At 41.3% G+C, this 18,517-nt stretch overlaps 1 protein-coding gene across 1 annotated transcript; it reads left to right on the forward strand.

Annotated features, from left to right (window-relative positions):
- The first annotated feature begins 11,998 nt into the window (after positions 1 to 11,998).
- On the forward strand, positions 11,999 to 15,643 carry LOC123994624 (BTB/POZ domain-containing protein KCTD7). The gene is made up of 4 exons (XM_046297460.1): positions 11,999 to 12,601; positions 13,405 to 13,574; positions 13,761 to 13,939; positions 14,157 to 15,643. The coding sequence occupies exons 1-4, from the start codon at positions 12,299 to 12,301 to the stop codon at positions 14,531 to 14,533; spliced, it is 1,029 nt and encodes a 342-aa protein (XP_046153416.1). The 5' UTR covers positions 11,999 to 12,298; the 3' UTR covers positions 14,534 to 15,643.
- Positions 15,644 to 18,517: the final 2,874 nt, after the last annotated feature.

Raw genomic sequence — 18,517 nt, forward strand, 5'->3', positions numbered from 1 at the left:
TGCAACCTTCCATTTACTAGTCCAACACTCTAACCACTAGGCTACCCTGCCGCCCCTATTACCATGAGGTATCATCAATTTTATCACGGCTTGCTAGAGCACTTTCGTAGCCCAGTGGTCTAAGTAGCGTGTTCTGGAACCGAACATCACAAGTTCACTCCCTGTACTGGGTAATCCTTTTCATTTTTTTTGTTGGTGAGAGCAGAGGAAGGCATAAATCGTTGTTCTCGGGACCTTTTCAAACATCTGAAATTGCTGTCTTTTTCTAGTGACCAGTCTGTATGCAAAGCATACATAACATTTTAGATGTATAATACACCCCCTTGTGTCTGAACAGCCACAGTACAGGATGGGATGGAAGACCCAACTCACACAGAAGTAATGCTTTTACAGTTGTCTGTGCGATGGGGAGCCGTGCCTGTCTCTTCATACTGGTCAGCCATCTTCCAGCTCCAAACCAGACTAAACATTGGACTCATAAAAGCACGATCAAAGTGAATATGTCACGTATTGACGTCAATTAATCTCTAGAGACCTCTGTGGAAAAAGTGACTAATTCATTTCATCTTTTCTGTTTTGTTTATCTCCAGTAGCAAAAGAAAAATCATATGTAGTGTTATAGGTGGGTAAATTAAACTGTCACAAAAAAAGATGCACAAACTATGTTTACTTGCATTTTCAACCCAGGCAAACCATGCATGACCTTATGTGACCTGCTCTCATTGAGGTCCTCTATATGTATCTATCTACCTTCATCATTACTGCTGTGACAGAACAGCATGCATCAAGCCTACTGCTCTCTGCTGGGCTAAATCTACATAGGTGCAGGTCTAGGATCAGCTTACACTCTAATTCCTGACCATTACTATCTGAAGTAAAAGGCGTAACTGACCTAAGGCCAGCGTATAGGCCCGGGGCAACTTCATCAGACCCCTTCCTGAATGACAGCCTGTACATTGTACAATATTGCCACCACTTGGTCAGATGAAATACTACAAGTCAAGGTTGAGAAGTCCCAATTTAAACAGGCAATTAAAGAATGACTCCAATACAGAGCTCACATATAGGGAATAAAACCCTATTCCAATACTTTCAAATACTTTCAAAATGCATCTGTGTGCCTAAAGCATGTTGTTGCATGTGTGTATTTCATAGCTTGTGTGTGATTTACCTGTTGCACAAAACTGTGTTTGTAATATGGTTAGTAGTAGTTCTGACAATAACATTTTCTCAATGTTTTGGTAACGCCATTTCCCCTCTACTCTTTCATGCTGCCTGAAATCCTTGTTTTATTTCTATTGACATAATACAATAATGGTCATGCAGAAGAAAATCATGATTATTATATGTTTTGTGCTGCTTGGTATTGTTATTGCCTCCAGTGTAGGTGGTATTTTAGCATAGATGACACATTACACACATATAGACAAACACCCTCAGACACAGACAACACACAAACACCCTCAGACAACACACAAACACTCTCAGACACATGTGCGCACACACAAACACCCTCAGACACATATATATATACACACACACAAACACCCTCAGACATATATACACACACACAAACACCCTCAGACATATATACACACACACAAACACCCTCAGACAAATATATATACACACACACACAAACACCCTCAGACACATACAGTGGGGCAAAAAAGTATTTAGTCAGCCACCAATTGTGCAAGTTCTCCCACTTAAAAAGATGAGAGGCCTGTAATTTTCATCATACGTACACTTCAACTATAACAGACAAAATGAGAAGGAAAAAAATCCAGAAAATCACATTGTAGGATTTTTAATGAATATATTTGCAAATTATGGTGGAAAATAAGTATTTGGTCACCTACAAACAAGCAAGATTTCTGGCTCTCACAGACCTGTAACTTCTTCTTTAAGAGGCTCGTCTGTCCTCCACTCGTTACCTGTATTAATGGCACCTGTTTGAACTTGTTATCAGTATAAAATACACCTGTCCACAACCTCAAACAGTCACACTCCAAACTCCACTATGGCCAAGACCAAAGAGCTGTCAAAGGACACCAGAAAAAAAAATGTAGACCTGCACCAGGGTGGGAAGACTGAATCTGCAATAGGTAAGCAGCTTGGTTTGAAGAAATCAACTGTGGGAGCAATTATTAGGAAATGGAAGACATACAAGACCACTGATAATCTCCCTCGATCTGGGGCTCCACGCAAGATCTCACCCAGTGGGGTCAAAATGATCACAAGAACGGTAAGCAAAAATCCCAGAACCACACGGGGGGACCTAGTGAATGACCTGCAGAGAGCTGGGAACAAAGTAACAAAGCCTACCATCAGTAACACACTACGTCGCCAGGGACTCAAATCCTGCAGTGCCAGACGTGTCCCCCTGCTTAAGCCAGTACATGTCCAGGCCTGTCTGAAGTTTGCTAGAGAGCATTTGGATGATCCAGAAGAAGATTGGGAGAATGTCAGATAAAACCAAAATATACATTTTTGAAAAAAACTCAACTCGTCGTGTTTGGAGGACAAAGAATGCTGAGTTACATCCAAAGAACACCATACCTACTGTGAAGCATGGGGGTGGAAACATCATGCTTTGGGGCTGTTTTTCTGCAAGGGGACCAGGACGACTGATCCGTGTAAAGGAAAGAATGAATGGGGCCATGTATTGTGAGATTTTGAGTGAAAACCTCATTCCATCAGCAAGGGCATTGAAGATGAAACGTGACTGGGTCTTTCAGCATGACAATGATCCCAAACACACCGCCCGGGCAAGGAAGGAGTGGTTTTGTAAGAAGCATTTCAAGGTCCTGGAGTGGCCTAGCCAGTCTCCAGATCTCAACCCCATAGAAAATCTTTGGAGGGAGTTGAAAGTCCGTGTTGCCCAGCAACAGCCCCAAAACATCACTGCTCTAGAGGATATCTGCATGGAGGAATGGGCCAAAATACCAGCAACAGTGTGTGAAAACCTTGTGAAGACTTACAGAAAATGTTTGACCTCTGTCATTGCCAACAAAGGGTATATAACAAAATATTGAGAAACTTTTGTTATTGAACAAATACTTATTTTCCACCATCATTTGCAAATAAATTCATTAAAAATCATACAATGTTTTTCTCATTTTGTCTGTCATAGTTGAAGTGTACCTATGATGAAAATTACAGGCCTCTCTCATCTTTTTAAGTTGGAGAACTTGCACAATTGGTGGCTGACTAAATACTTTTTTGCCCCACTGTATATACACACACACACAAACACCCTCAGACACATATATATACACACACACAAACACCCTCAGACACATACATACACACACACACAAACACCCTCAAACAGAGAGGCAACAAAGAGACCAAAGATAACCCTGAAGGAGCTGTAAAGCTACACAGCGGAGATTGGAGTACCTGTCCATAGGACCACTTTAAGCCGTACACTCCACAGAGCTGGGCTTTACAGAAGAGTGGCCAGAAAAAAAAGCCATTGCTTAAAGAAAAAATAAGCAAAAACATTTGGTGTTCACCAAAAGGCATGTGGGAGACTCCACAAACATATGGAAGAAGGTACTCTGGACAGATGAGACTAACATTTAGCTCTTTGGCCATCAAGGAAAACACTGTATGGCGCAAACCCAACACCTCCCATTAACCCGGCAGGGACTGGGAAACTGGTCAGAATTGAAGGAATGATGGATGGCGCTAAATACAGGGAAATTCTTGAGGGGAAACCTGTTTCAGTCTTCTAGAGATTTAAGACTGAGACGGAGGTTCAACTTCCAGAAAGACAATGACCCTAAGCATACTGCTAAAGCAACACTCAAGTGGTTTATGGGGAAACATTTGAATGTCTTAGAATGGCCTAGTCAAAGCCCAGACCTCAATCCAATTGAGAATCTGTGGTATGACTTAAAGATTGCTGTACACCAGCGGAACCCATCCAACTTGAAGGAGCTGGAGCAGGTTTGCCTTGAAGAATGGCAAAAGTCCCAGTGGCTAGATGTGCCAAGCTTATAGAGACATACCCCAAGAGACTTGCAGCTGTAATTGCTGCAAAAGGTGGCTCTACAAAGTATTGACTTTGGGAGGGGAAATAGTTATGCACGCTCAAGTTTTCCGTTTTTCTGTCTAATTTCTTGTTTGTTGAAAAATATTTTTTATTGTGACTTTTCAAAGTGGTAGGCATGTTGTGTAAATCAAATGATTCAACCCCCCCCCCAAAAAAAAATCCATTTTAATTCCAGGTTGTAAAGAAACAAAATAGGAAAAATGCCAAGGGGGTGAATACTTTCGCAAGCCACTGTATATATCTATCTATAACTAGAAAATGACATTTTCTAAAGAAAGTGTGTGCTCGCTCGTCTTGGAAGTATTTATGGATGTGAAATCGTCTTAACTCTGCTCTCTGACTGGTTCCTTCACGATGACATCTCTGATGGTTTCTTCATAATTACATCATCATAACCCTGCACTCTGATTTGTGTGTGTGTGTGTGTGTGTGTGTGTGTGTGTGTGTGTGTGTGTGTGTGTGTGTGTGTGTGTGTGTGTGTGTGTGTGTGTGTGTGTGTGTGTGTGTGTGTGTGTGTGTGTGTGTGTGTGTGTGTGTGTGTGTGTGTGTGTGTGTGTGTGTGTGTCACACACTTTCACTGTCTCTGACACTTGGTTGTCATTGTGCTATCACTCCTCAGTTCCGCTCCCGGCAGCCATGGGAACTGTGGGAATAACTCAGTGTGACCTGTTTGTTCTTTTTCTCCCTCTGTAACACACTGGATATCTTCCTTGTGTTCAGCTAGTCTTTATATAGCACTGCCACTGCAATTGTAAGGGAGAAGGTACCCTGGTACAGGGTTGGGAGAGAAACTGTGAAAAGATGCTGTAGTTGTCATTTACTACAGACATAGTAGGTGCAATGTTTGCATCAGAAGGAATAACACACAAAGTAGAACATTCATAATAGATTTTTAAGTGATTTAAAATAAGATCACTTTTATTGATCAATTGCACACAAGGTCCAACCGAAGTTGAGCTTCCATTTTAATCCAACCCCTCCGAAAGACACACATATACATACAGGTTTTGGAGAGGTGTGGGGGGCTGCCACACTGGGTGCCTGGGGAGCTGTAGTTGTGGGGGGGTTAAGTCTCTTGCTCAAGGGGCACAACGGCAGGCAATGAGATCTTACTTCCTGACAGATTTTTCCCGTCTGACCCAGGATTTGGACTCTCTAACCTCCCCAAAGGCAGCAGGTAGCTTATTTTAGCAATAGATTTGAAGCAATAGGTTATTATTGTAATTGTAAATGAAGGCATGTTTTAGCTTTTGTCTTTTGTCTGTTATCCTTAACTGAAAAAAAATCACTCAGTAAATGTGGCCTTTAGGGCCCAGAGTAGGCTAATAACAGTAGTAGGCCTAGACAAGAAGATTCCATTTGTTTATATGCTAGTGAAGATAATAGCTGACAGAGTAATGACTTGCCTGAAAATCATTTGTCTGTTGCTGTTCACGAGGTGCAATTAGATGAGAAAATAGAAAGCAACATTCGAGTCAGACCTGTTTTGTCACTGTCAACCATAGAGGAATTATTTTTCTAGGGCGTTAACTCTGTCTTTGAAGTTAACATTTTTCATTAGGGCATGCTGTGTTCTGACACTGTGGTGTTCACATTAATCACACAGTGAACTGACACTGTGGTGTTCACATTAATCACACAGTGAACTGACACTGTGGTGTTCACATTAATCACACAGTGAACTGACACTGTGGTGTTCACATTAATCACACAGTGAACTGACACTGTGGTGTTCACATTAATCACGCAGTGAACTGACACTGTGGTGTTCACATTAATCACACCGTGAACTGACACTGTGGTGTTCACATTAATCACAGAGTGAACTGACACTGGTGTTCACATTAATCACACAGTGAACTGACACTGTGGTGTTCACATTAATCACACAGTGAACTGACACTGTGGTGTTCACATTAATCACACAGTGAACTGACACTGTGGTGTTCACACACAGAGTGAACTGACACTGGTGTTCACATTAATCACACAGTGAACTGACACTGTGGTGTTCACATTAATCACACAGTGAACTGACACTGTGGTGTTCACATTGATCACACAGTGAACTGACACTGTGGTGTTCACATTAATCACAGTGTGAACTGACACTGGTGTTCACATTAATCACACAGTGAACTGACACTGTGGTGTTCACATTAATCACACAGTGAACTGACACTGTGGTGTTCACATTAATCACAGTGTGAACTGACACTGGTGTTCACATTAATCACACAGTGAACTGACACTGTGGTGTTCACATTAATCACACAGTGAACTGACACTGTGGTGTTCACATTAATCACACAGTGAACTGAAACTGTGGTGTTCACATTAATCACACAGTGAACTGACACTGTGGTGTTCACATTAATCACACAGTGAACTGACACTGTGGTGTTCACATTAATCACACAGTGAACTGACACTGTGGTGTTCACATTAATCACAGAGTGAACTGACACTGGTGTTCACATTAATCACACAGTGAACTGACACTGTGGTGTTCACATTAATCACACAGTGAACTGACACTGGTGTTCACATTAATCACACAGTGAACTGACACTGTGGTGTTCACATTAATCACACAGTGAACTGACACTGTGGTGCTCACATTAATCACTGTGCATGTACGCTGCCAGTATGTTATGTGAAACATGAGGGCTTTTATTATCTGATTCAAAGATTAAAAGGGTTCCCCTTAAAATTCAAAAGGGAATCATATTTTCGATAAAGATTATTTAAAAACAAGTTCAGTTAAATTCACATGAAACATGTTAATGCATAAAGCTAAAAAGTAATTTGTGTTGGTCATATTTTACATTACAATGCACTTATATCACAAACGCAGCAAAAAAATAAACACCCCTTTTTCAGGACCCTGTCTTTCAAAGATAATTTGTAAAAATCCAAGTAACTTCACAGATCTACATTGTAAAGGGTTTGAACACTGTTTCTCATGCTTGTTCAATGAACCATAAACAATTAATGAAAATGGAACTGTCATTATAAGAGGCATGAGGGCTGCAGATGTGGCCAGGGCAATAAATTGCAATGTCCGTACTGTGAGACGCCAAAGACAGCGCTACAGGGAGATTGGACGGACAGCTGACAGTCCTCGCAGTGGCAGACCACATGTAACAACACCTGCATAGGATCGGTACATCCGAACATCACACCTGCATGTTGCCATCCTGTTCCTGTCCGAGTTACACCAGGGACACACATCCCTCCGCCAGTGCTCAGAGACTGTCCGCAGTAGGCTGAGAGAGGCTGGACTGAGGGCTTGTAGGCCTGTGGTAAGGCAGGTCCTCACCAGACATCACCGGCAACAACGTCGCCTAGGGGCACAAACCCTCCGTCGCTGGACTAGACAGGACTGGCAAAAAGTGCTATTTTTGTCTTCACTGACGAGTCACGGTTTTGTCTCACCAGGGGTGATGGTCGAATTCGCGTTCATCGTCGAAGGAATGAGAGGTACACCGAGGCCTGTACGCTGGAGCAGGATCGATTTGGAGGTGGAGGGTCCGTCATGGTCTGGGGCGGTGTGTCACAGCATCATCAAACTGAACTTGTTGTCATTGCAGGCAATCTCAACACTGTGCGTTACAGGGAAGACATCCTCCTAAGTCATGTGGTACCCTTCCTGCAGGCTCATCCTGACATGAGAATGCCACCAGCCATACTACTCGTTCTGTGCATGATTTCCTGCAAGACAGAAATGCCAGTGTTCAGTGTCCTGCCATGGCCAGCGAAGAGCCTGTATCTCAATCCCATTGAGCACGTCTGGGACCTGTTGGATCAGAGGGTGAGGGCTAGGGACCAGTGGAAGCAAAATAGTCCCATAACATCAAAGGTCCACCACCATATTTACAGTAGGTATGGGGTTCTTTTCAGCTTATTTGTCCTTATTTCTACGTCAAACCCACCACTGGTTTGCAGGGCCAAAGGGCTGCCAAAGAGCTCTATTTTCATATCATACAACAAATGTAAACGCCTGGAGTTCTCTAAACAGCATTGGTACTTGGATTGGAACCAGTGCTATGATCAGATTACAGAAAAATAGAGCTCGTTGGCCACGTACAATATAGCTCAGTATTTGAATTATTTATTTTACACAGACATTTTTACTCATCTTTATCAGGAGTGTCAATTTCGGGCACCACTGGTATATAATTTTTACTAAAGTGTTAATTATTTAATTTCTGTTCCATATTTTGATACACTTCCTGTCACCTCTTTATAAACAGTATGTTCCATCTGGCTAAGAACACAGGGGAACATTTCCTTGCAAGAGAGATGTCTGCACTGAATTATTAGGTCAACAAAAAAACAGAAGGCCTTGGTGGGGAATCCACCAGTGCATCGTCACTGTACTGCACCCAGCAGTCCTCTGCCGAGATCAGCCTCAACCAACTTCACTGCTATTCAATCAATTCCACAAGCCAGGAGAATCTGGGTTCTAAGGCTGAATTATGTTTTCCTCTACAAAAAGCATGTTTGTGTCAATTATGAATAGGAGTGAGGGGAAGCAGGGGAAGTTCTTTGTTAGCGTGGCTTCCCTCATACTGTCTACTTCTAGCCTAATGGTTCTGCATTAATGAGCATCATTCATCAGTAAGACTGGAGAATGTTTCCTCTTGTCAAAGATCCAAGGAGCAGATCTGATGTTGTAATCAGACATGTCTGGGGCTCCAGCTAGCATGTACAGTGCATTCGGAAAGTATTCAGCCCCCTTGACTTTTTTACAGCCTTATTCTAAAATGGATTTTAAAAATGATCCTTATCAATCTACATACAATACAGCATAATGACAAAGCAAAATAACTTTTGGGGGGGGATTTAGTCACATTTACATAAGTACTCAGACCCTTTACTCAGTACTTTGTTGAAGCACCTTTGGAAGCGATTACAGCTTCGAGTCTTCTTGGGTATGACACTAAAAGCTTGGCACACCTGTATTTTGGGAGTTCTTCCCATTGTCTGTAGATCCTCTCAAGCTCTGTCAGGTTGGATGGAGAGCGTCGATGTGCAGCTATTTTCAGGTCTCTACAGAAATGTAAATAGGTATGTGCCTTTCCAAATCATGTCAAATCAATTGAATTTACCACAGGTGGACTCCAATCAAGTTATAGAAACATCTCAAGGAGGATCAATGGAAACAGGATGCACCTGGGCTCACTTTTGAGTCTCCTAGAAAAGGGTCTGAATACTTGTGTATATAAGGTATTTCTGTTTTTAATTTATACATTTGCAACATTTTCTAAAATCATGTTTTCACTTCGTCAGTATATGGTATTGTGTGTAGATGAGGAAAATGTTTTATTTAATCCATTTTAGAATGAGGCTGTAACGTTATTTTTAAAGTGAGGTCTGAATACTTTCTGAATGCACTATATATATGGCTATATGCCCCTCTGGTACTGATCTCTGGATTTGTTTGAGATATCTTTCATTATTCATCTAATATTTGATGCTAGAATGTGGGCCAAAATGGTCCAAAACGTAATAGTAAATAAAAGTATTTATTAGATTCTAACATTTTGGTAGAAAAATTGTGATATTTCACTTGTTTGAAAATACAGTAAATCAAGACATTTAATTAAGAATCCTTGGCCAAAAGGCATGTGTGAAGTAACAGCTTCTGTGTATTGGGTGGCACATTCAAGTATTTCAGGAGAGGGACAAGAGTTGGACCCTGTGGAGATAAAAAAATAAAAAGTCAAAATAACTATATTGCAGCCAAGGTTTCTCTGGTTTCTCCCCAAGTGAGGGGTCAAATGTCAGACTAACCTTGTTCTCTCATCCTTATTAGGTAGACCTAGCTCGCTGTAGACATTGTTGTCTCGTTCCTGGAGTCGTATGAGAAACATCTCACTGGCTATGTTGCCTTTCCTACGCACACTATCAATAAGTTGGCGAGCCTTATCCGCCCTCTGCTTGTACTTCTCCTTTATCCCCTCTATCTCTCCATTGTTCAGCACCTTATCTTCCAAGAGGTCATCCATCAGTTGGTCCAGAACGACCGTAGATGCCTTTTCAATGAATTTGGTCCTCACTCCATGCAGCTGCTAGATTTGACCTGTTTACACTGCATTTAACTGCTATTAATCAGTCAATTATTCAGTGTATTCGGGAAAGTATTCAGACTTCTTCCACATTTTGTTGTTACATCCTTATTCTAAAATGGATTAAATACTTTTTTCCCTCATCAATGTCCAGACAATAGCCCATAATAGCAAAGCAAAAACAGGTTTTTAGAAATGTTTGCAAAATGTATAAAAACATGTTTACTGAAATTTCACTTTTACATAAGTATTCAGACCCTTTACTCAGTACTTTGTTGAAGCACCTTTGGCAGTAAGCTCAATTTCGAGTCTCATAGCAAAGGGTCTGAATACTTACGTAAATAAGGTATTTCTGCATTTTATTTTTAGTACATTTGCAAAAATGTCTTAACCTGTTTTTGCTTTGTCATTATGTGGTATTGTGGATTTAAAAATTAAAATAAGGCTGTAACGTAACAAAATATAGAAAAAGTCAAGGGGTCTGAATATTTTTCGAAAGCACTGTAGCAATGGGTAGACCTACTTTCAATTACATCAACTGTGCGTAGTGATGCTTATTTGAATTTATCTCAACTAAACAATTAATTCATAGGCTCTTGTATAATTACCATTTAACATACATTTTGTAAATGCCTGGTCATTTCTGTGCCACCAAAATGCCACTTAAAACACAAATACACACACAGAATTGGGCAGAGGCTGGATAAAACGAGGGTAAGGAGAGTACATGGTGTTTTGCAGATTTATTATGGCCCATTTCTCACACCTTTCAACCTGTAAATAAATATATATATACTATATTTGTAAACGCATATAGCTTTTATACATTGTAGTAAAGGGGCCCTCTTAAAATGAGTTAGGAAGAATAACAAACTTGCTCATGATACAATACTGTCTGCTCTGCTGGCCTATGACAATCCAATGTGACACGGATACACTATTTCACGGTATGTTACCTGCCATCACTCAGCAGAGGTAGAACAAAAGTATTATGTAACTTTCCTGATTATCTTCACGCTCGTGTAGCCTATACTGGCTGCAAACTGTATTGTTCCTTATCCGTAGGTGTATTGCAGATCAGTGTATCCTGTATACTATAACTATAATATTTAAAGCTGAGAAAATAAACATACTTTTCTGACAGCAACCTTCGGCACCGCACAAAGACCTACATACAGTGCCGGTACATATTTCATGATTTTGCGCACACACTTGCGCAAAAGCCAAGTGAATGTGAAACTGAAAGTGGGCTACACAGCTGACCGCTAAATAATACACAAGCCAGATAAAAATGCAGAATTTGCATTAACTAATGTGCATCTTGTCAATACAGAATCAAGGGAGAGTTGGTTTATGCGGAGCTATCTAACACATTTAGCAAAGTACAGAAGAACATTTAGCCTAGTTTTATAGCCTGAATAAAGTAAAGTATTGCTTAATCATAAATGTACAATAAATATACACGATTTAAAAGACCGGGTGCAATGTCCAACCCATCTGAGACGTAAAGTCTATGGCCAAGACTGCGCCTCTAATGTAGGCCTAAGCAAAAAGTAACAATAGACCTATAGCTAAGTAACCTAGTGATGCAAGGCCAATATGAACTGTGAATATTATCACGGTTAGTATGAGGTTTACATTGTAGCAGCATTTTATAATTTGTCGAGCTATCTGGAGACTGGAACATTTGATCTACACACATTTCTTGTTGGGCTAATATTATTCGTAGGCTATATCAAATAATGTTTTAAAGGTTTGTGTTGTTTTCTGTATACCGTAATTGACGCATTTTATGAATCCTTGAAAGGATATACGCTACGAATTTAACGTAGGCTAAGCAACCCACTGTAGGATAGAGTAGCCCACAGAACAGACGTTCCGTGGGCGTAGCAGTTTGAGGTTCTCGCTGTGCGCAACGTGGGCTTCTCCAAGCTACCGTATTGCAATATGTCAGAGAGCGTTAGTAGGAGTTCAAGAAAAGTAGATAAGGTAGACTAGCTCATACCATATTGTAAATGTCCGTCCCTATCAACTGACAGGTCCCACCCTAGGTTGATGACAGTGTTGTCCCCTCACAAGAAAACGTGGATTGTGCTTTATCCTTGGCGATTGGATTGGTTTGAGTTCACCTGACTCACACTCGCAGACCTGGTGTGTGTGCATGCAGCATTATGGATCCGACGAGGCTTCTAACGGAGAACGACCGCCGCTCTCTTTCAACAACTCCAGCCCGTTACCAGTGGCTCCTTCACGGGTAAGGAGGTTCGCTCAGGAGAGGCGAGCGCTCCCTCAGCCGAGAGTGATGGTGGTATTCTCGGCCGCAAATGAGATTGATAAACCAGGCGATGCAATGTCGAGTTCGGACTCTGCGGAGGATGATTTCCGAAAGCCAGCCACCCCCGCACCGAACCTAAATCTAGGCAAGTCTCTTCGTACCACCTTTAACGAATCTCCATCTCCAGAGGTAAGGACGAAATGGGCGTTTGTTGTTGTTTATTCTAGGAACGTTGTGGGGATTAAATGGGTTTAGGATGTGAGTGCAGTGGTGGCCATGGATGTATGAACTGTCAAACGTCGCTATCGCTGAGAATCTCCTCTTTATCTTTGCACCTAGTCTATGAATTTCAGCATTATTTCGACCGTTTCTTTCCCACGCGTTCCACCTCTGTAAATGATATGCCATGGATCAATCTCCATAGGCAAGAGATGCATAAACCATGCAGTTCTTCTTCCAGTGTGATCTTTACCCTGATTGGTTCACCACCCACACAGAGGGCTGGCTCCTTGTCCCTATTGGCTCTTATCACATGGCTGTTATTATCTGTCACAGTCCCTCGCTGGGATTGACCTTCTTTACTCGTGTCGAGGGAAGCCCTTGCCTACAGTGTCATGTCCAGTGACCGTCACTTGTGTTGTTGGGCCCAATGTGTCCTGTCAAGATCTGCCCTGTGATTAGTATATTATCCTCAGTAATCCCATCCTGTTATTGCTGGTGTTATTATGCTACTGTGGAGCAACTGCAGAGGAGGATTAGAGGGAAACAAAAGACAATGACATTATAATTATTTATTGTACATGTCACAGGAATATTGCTGTAATGCTATACAAAAGTAATACAAAATAATAATATGATTATGGTGTCAAGAATGCAATATGAATTAAATATATACACATTTTTTAAACAAAAATACATGTACTGTATTTTATGCACAGATTTTCCAAATTGGATAATGCACTTTTTCCTGATTTTTACCCAATCACCTGTAGTTTCCTGAGGTTATTTCTCTCAACGTGGGTGGGACCTACTTCACCACCCGCCTGTCTACTTTACGGCGCTATGAGGACACCATGCTCGCCGCCATGTTTAGTGGACGCCATCACATCCCACGTGATGCTGAAGGTCGCTTCTTCATTGACCGGGATGGGGCATATTTCGGGTGAGCTCTCTTTAAATAGCCAGCAGCAGAAAAATGCTTATTAGATTCTAATAATAGTGAATGAGCATGCCAGTCCCTTATTCTACAACACTTTTGACATGAAACTGCCATTGAATGAACAGATTGAGGATAGTGGATGCAATTTTAACAAAAAACAACACGTGTGTTTGCATGTCCCTTGTATAGGGACATCCTGAACTTCCTGCGCGAGGGTGAACTACCTCAGAGGGGTCGTGTGAGGTCAGTACACAGGGAGGCCCAGTACTATGCTATTGGTCCCCTGTTGGACAGCCTGGAGGACACTCAGCCACTCACAGGAGAGAAAGTCCGCCAGGCCTTCCTCGACCTCCTGCCCTACTACAAGGGTAACCAACACAATAATCTCACACACTGAATCTAACTGGGTCAACCTAATTACAGATAGTAATGTCGCAACAACATGCTTAAGTTTATGTGACATTGACTATTGAAGTTATTTCTATATTCAAAGTTTATACTTCAATAAAGTAGAAATGTGTCAATTAACTCCTTTAGAAAAGTTAGAACTGGAGTGAAGTTAGTTATCCCTTGTTTTGTTTCCAGATAATCTGGAGCGCATCGTGGAGATTGCCAAACTGCGGGCCATGCAGAGGAAGGCTCGCTTCGCCAAGCTGAAGATTTGCGTGTACAAGGAGGAGATGCCCATTACACCGTACGAGCGGCCGCTCTTCAATTCATTGCGCTTTGAGCGCACGGAGAGTGAGGCCAAGCTGTTCGAGCACCACTGTGAGGTGGATGTGTCGTTCGGGCCCTGGGAGGCGGTGGCGGACGTTTACGACCTGCTCCACTGCATCGTCAGTGACCTGGCGGAGCGTGGCATCACCGCCGACCAGCAATGCATCGGTGTCTGTGACAAACATCTCATCAACCACTACTACTGCAAGAGGCCCATCTACGAGTTCAAGATCACATGGTGGTAAAGCAGGAGGACAAAAGATCTTGCTGTCTGAGTTGTGAGGCGGACTCCTGTCGTGTTATGCCAACTGATCTCCTTCCTGGTCCCTCAGGATGAGCGAGAATAGGGGTAGTCAGTGTTATTCTCCCTTTTTAAGAACTGAAACCTATGAAGTGCTGAGTTTATAGAAAGGAGGGAGTCTGGCTTTTGTGCTTCTGTTTCCTAACTCAATAGCTGTGACCAATGTTTCCTTTGTGTTGAATTTTTTTTAACAGTATTTACCTAGGGTCTCATTGGCTGCTTCTTATTTTTTACTTGTTAAACTCTGGGAGTTTTTTGTTCTCATCCAACCTTGTAGATCGGCCAAGGTTTTTCAGAAAAGGGTCAAGGTAATCTCATATTGTGATTCCAGTGTTGTCTGTCCCTTTGTCTTCATTCCTACTTATGCTGTTATGCATTCTACGTTGTGCGTTTCTGTGGTAACCACTTTGTTGGTCGCGAGAGAAACTGGATGCAATAATGCAAGCTGGGGAAATATTGTTAAAGTACTGTATATAGCTACATGTAAATGTATATTTTGTTACTGATGCTGGTCTTTGATTTATACATTATATTTTCTGTCACTTACTCTCCCGTAAAGATTTAGAAGTCCTAGATTAGAGACACCAGTAAGTGTCGATCTTTGCTAAACAGTCTGTGATCAGCATGGCTTTGGAAAGTCATTATTTTTTTACCATTACAGTTTTAGAGACCCAAAGGAAATTAGAGAGTTGAAAATCAAATAGATTAAAGGGGCATGGTCAAAGTTATTTTACTTCAGTTTCCTCTTGATGGATCCCATATGTTCTTTTAACTGGAAATGTTTATCTGGCAGTTGAAAATGGTGCATGTGCTTCCTGTAAGTAAAATCTTACTGCCCCAGAATTTCTCTCTGAAGGGGTTTCTATAGATGAAGGAACATTTTTAATGTGCTGCTAAAAGTAATTTACACTTAAAAAGCTAAGAACACGAAATATACACCACATGGTCAAAAGTATGTGGACACACCTTCAAATTTGTGTATTCTGCCATTTCAGCCACACCTGTTGCTGACAGGTGTATAAAATCGAGCACACAGACATGCAATCGTTATAGACCAACATTGGCAGTAGAATGGCACGTACTGAAGAGCTCAGTGACTTTCAACGTAACCATCATAGGATGCCACCTTTCCAATAAGTCACTTTGTCAAATGTCTGCCCTGCTAGAGCTGCCCCGGTCAACTGTAAGTGCTGTTATTGTGAAGTGGAAACAAGTGGTAGGCCACACAAGCTCATAGAACGGGACCACCGAATGCTGAAGCATGTAAAAATCATCTGTCCTCAGTTGCAACACTCGCTACCGAGTTCCAAACTTCCTCTGGACGCAATGTTAGCACAAGAACTGTTCATAGGAGCTTCATGAAATGGGTTTCCATGGCCGAGTTGCCACACACAAGCCTTAGATCATCACCATGCGCAATGCCAAGCTTTGGCTGGCGTGGTGTAAAGCTCGCCACCATTGGACTCTGGAGCAGTGGAAACGTGTTCTCTGGAGTGATGAATCACACTTCACCATCAGGCAGTCTAAAGGATGAATATGGGTTGGGCGGATGCCAGGAGAACACTACCTGCTGCAATGCATAGTGCCAACTGTAAAGTTTGGTGGAGGAGGAATAATGGCCTGGGGCTGTTTTTCATGGTTCGGGCTAAGCGCCTTAGTTCCAATGAAGGGGAAATGTTCATGTATAGCGTACAATGACATTCTAGAAAATTCTGTACTTCCAACTTTGTGGCAACAGTTTGGGGACGGCCCATTCCTGTTTCAGCATGACAATGCCCCCTGCACAAAGCAAGGTCTATACAGAAATGGTTTGTCGAGATTGGTGTGGAAGAACCTGCACAGAGCCCTGACCTCAACCCTATTGGACACCTATTGGACACCTTTGGGATGAATTGGAACGCCGACATCGAGCCAGGCCTAATTGCCCAACATCAGTGTCCGTCCTCACTAATGCTCTTGTGGCTGAATGGAAGCAAGTTCCCGCAGCAATGTTCCAACATCTAGTGGAAAGCCTTTCTAGAAGAGTGGAGGCTGTTATAGCAGCAGAGCTGGGACCAACTCCATGTTAATGCAAATGATTTTGGAATGAGGTGTTTGACGAGCAGGTGTCCATATACTTTTGCCATGTATGTGGTGACATCCATCTTTGGGTCTTTGGCATTAGAAGCAGTTCGAGCAATAAAGTTCTATCTGCATTTTTGTCTAAATTGAGTTTTTGACATAGCCTTGTTCAATGTTCTCTACCTATATAGTACTCAAAGTTACGAACTCTCATTGGTTTGAATGGTATCAGCAATTTTATCTTGTATTCTTTCTAAATTAACAACATGAATTGTGGTATTTTAAATACCAATTATCTCAATCGTGTTTTTGCAGATAGAACCTTATAGTCCCAAGGTCTCGAGTTGAGAATTTAGCAGATTTTTGATGATACTGTATATTTGCCATTATATTGACATATGCTTCAACAATTCCATCTTATTTTGCAGCATGACATAGATTAGTCATTCAAGTTTCATATGATAATTTTATATGACATAGTATTTCTACGGATTAAATAAATTCAGCTTAAGTGCCTTTTCCTAAGGGCAACTGTTTCACTTACATGGAGCTTAAACCAGGAAACCACACTATTTCTTTCTAATCAAGGACAACTGCAGTGACACTATTGTCACCTTCCCCGTGGGTTAGTTCTGTTTTCTTTTTTGTTCCCTGTGTTGTTTAGTTAATTAATATTATATTTATACAGATGTCAGATTGATATGTCCATTCAATTACCTTTTCATAGAGTAGGCTACAAGTTCTTGTTTTAGAGGGCTCAGGATCAAAATGATTATGTGCAATGTTTGTGAATCCATGACTTGGTTTTCAGAATGAAATACAGTAATGTAGTGTTGTAAATGTATATCCAGCTTGGTTCTTCTGGGAATAGGCCAATTAATGCTTTATAACAGAACATACAACACATTACTGTATGTCCAGGCAGCTTGGTTGTTCCATTATAGGCCCATTAATGCTTTATAACAGAACAGACAACACATTACTGTATGTCCAGACAGCTTGGTTGTTCCGGTATAGGCCTATTAATGCTTTATAACAGAATAGACAACACATTAGTGTATGTCCAGACAGCTTGGTTGTTCCGGTATAGGCCTATTAATGCTTTATAACAGAATAGACAACACATTAGTGTATGTACAGACAGCTTGGTTGTTCCGGTATAGGCCTATTAATGCTTTATAACAGACCAAACAATACAGTATGTTATTACTGGGTGTCAGTCAGGTGGATCAAGGTGGATAGTATTTTTTACTTGTTTTGTGCTATTGATGTCATATTACACAGGTCTCTAAGTTTGGCTTGGATAATGTGACTTTATTTTCCTTCTGTTTAACTCTACGATACTAGGCTGAGTGATTGACAACAAGTGTTAAGAGTTGCCACTTTTTTACTGTTGGGTGTCAATTGATTGGATTTTGTCGATTTTTATGAAGCCTGTCACAGATAGAGCCTTTAATCTTTTAAAATAGAATTGCAGGGATGGTTTGGGGGTTAGAATACATTTGTATTTATTTATTTCAGTATTTTAGGCAACTTAGACTTGAGGAACATTCCTTGCACCTTATTGAAGTTTCTCCCTTGGCTGGTGAATGTCTTTTGCAGATTCCATAGCTGGCCCATGTCTAGGATGCTCGTGGCATGGGAAAGTTGGAAAAACAATGCACAGCTTGACCAGTGGCCTAATTTTTCAAGAATAATATATTGCTTTAACTTACATATTGCATTATTTGTTGTAAGGGTATGCTCTATTGTGCTAATACTAAGTCATATTTTTTGTTTTTATAACAAGGTACAAATACAGTTTGCCTTAGTCTGTATAAAATGATCAGTGTCTGTAGTAGTGTTTTCTTCTTCACCGGCTGGGTAA

Source organism: Oncorhynchus gorbuscha, linkage group LG02 (genome assembly GCF_021184085.1).
Source record: "Oncorhynchus gorbuscha isolate QuinsamMale2020 ecotype Even-year linkage group LG02, OgorEven_v1.0, whole genome shotgun sequence".
NCBI lineage: Eukaryota > Metazoa > Chordata > Actinopteri > Salmoniformes > Salmonidae > Oncorhynchus > Oncorhynchus gorbuscha.

What these genes read in the sequence shown, in the direction of transcription:
- LOC123994624 (XM_046297460.1), top strand. Translation starts at nt 12,299, where the DNA reads ATGCAGCATTATGGATCCGACGAGGCTTCTAACGGAGAACGACCGCCG. An exon ending in CGGGATGGGGCATATTTCGG is followed by an intron (nt 13,575 to 13,760) that starts GTGAGCTCTCTT and finishes TCCCTTGTATAG; the next exon opens with GGACATCCTGAACTTCCTGC. An exon ending in CCTCCTGCCCTACTACAAGG is followed by an intron (nt 13,940 to 14,156) that starts GTAACCAACACA and finishes TTTTGTTTCCAG; the next exon opens with ATAATCTGGAGCGCATCGTG.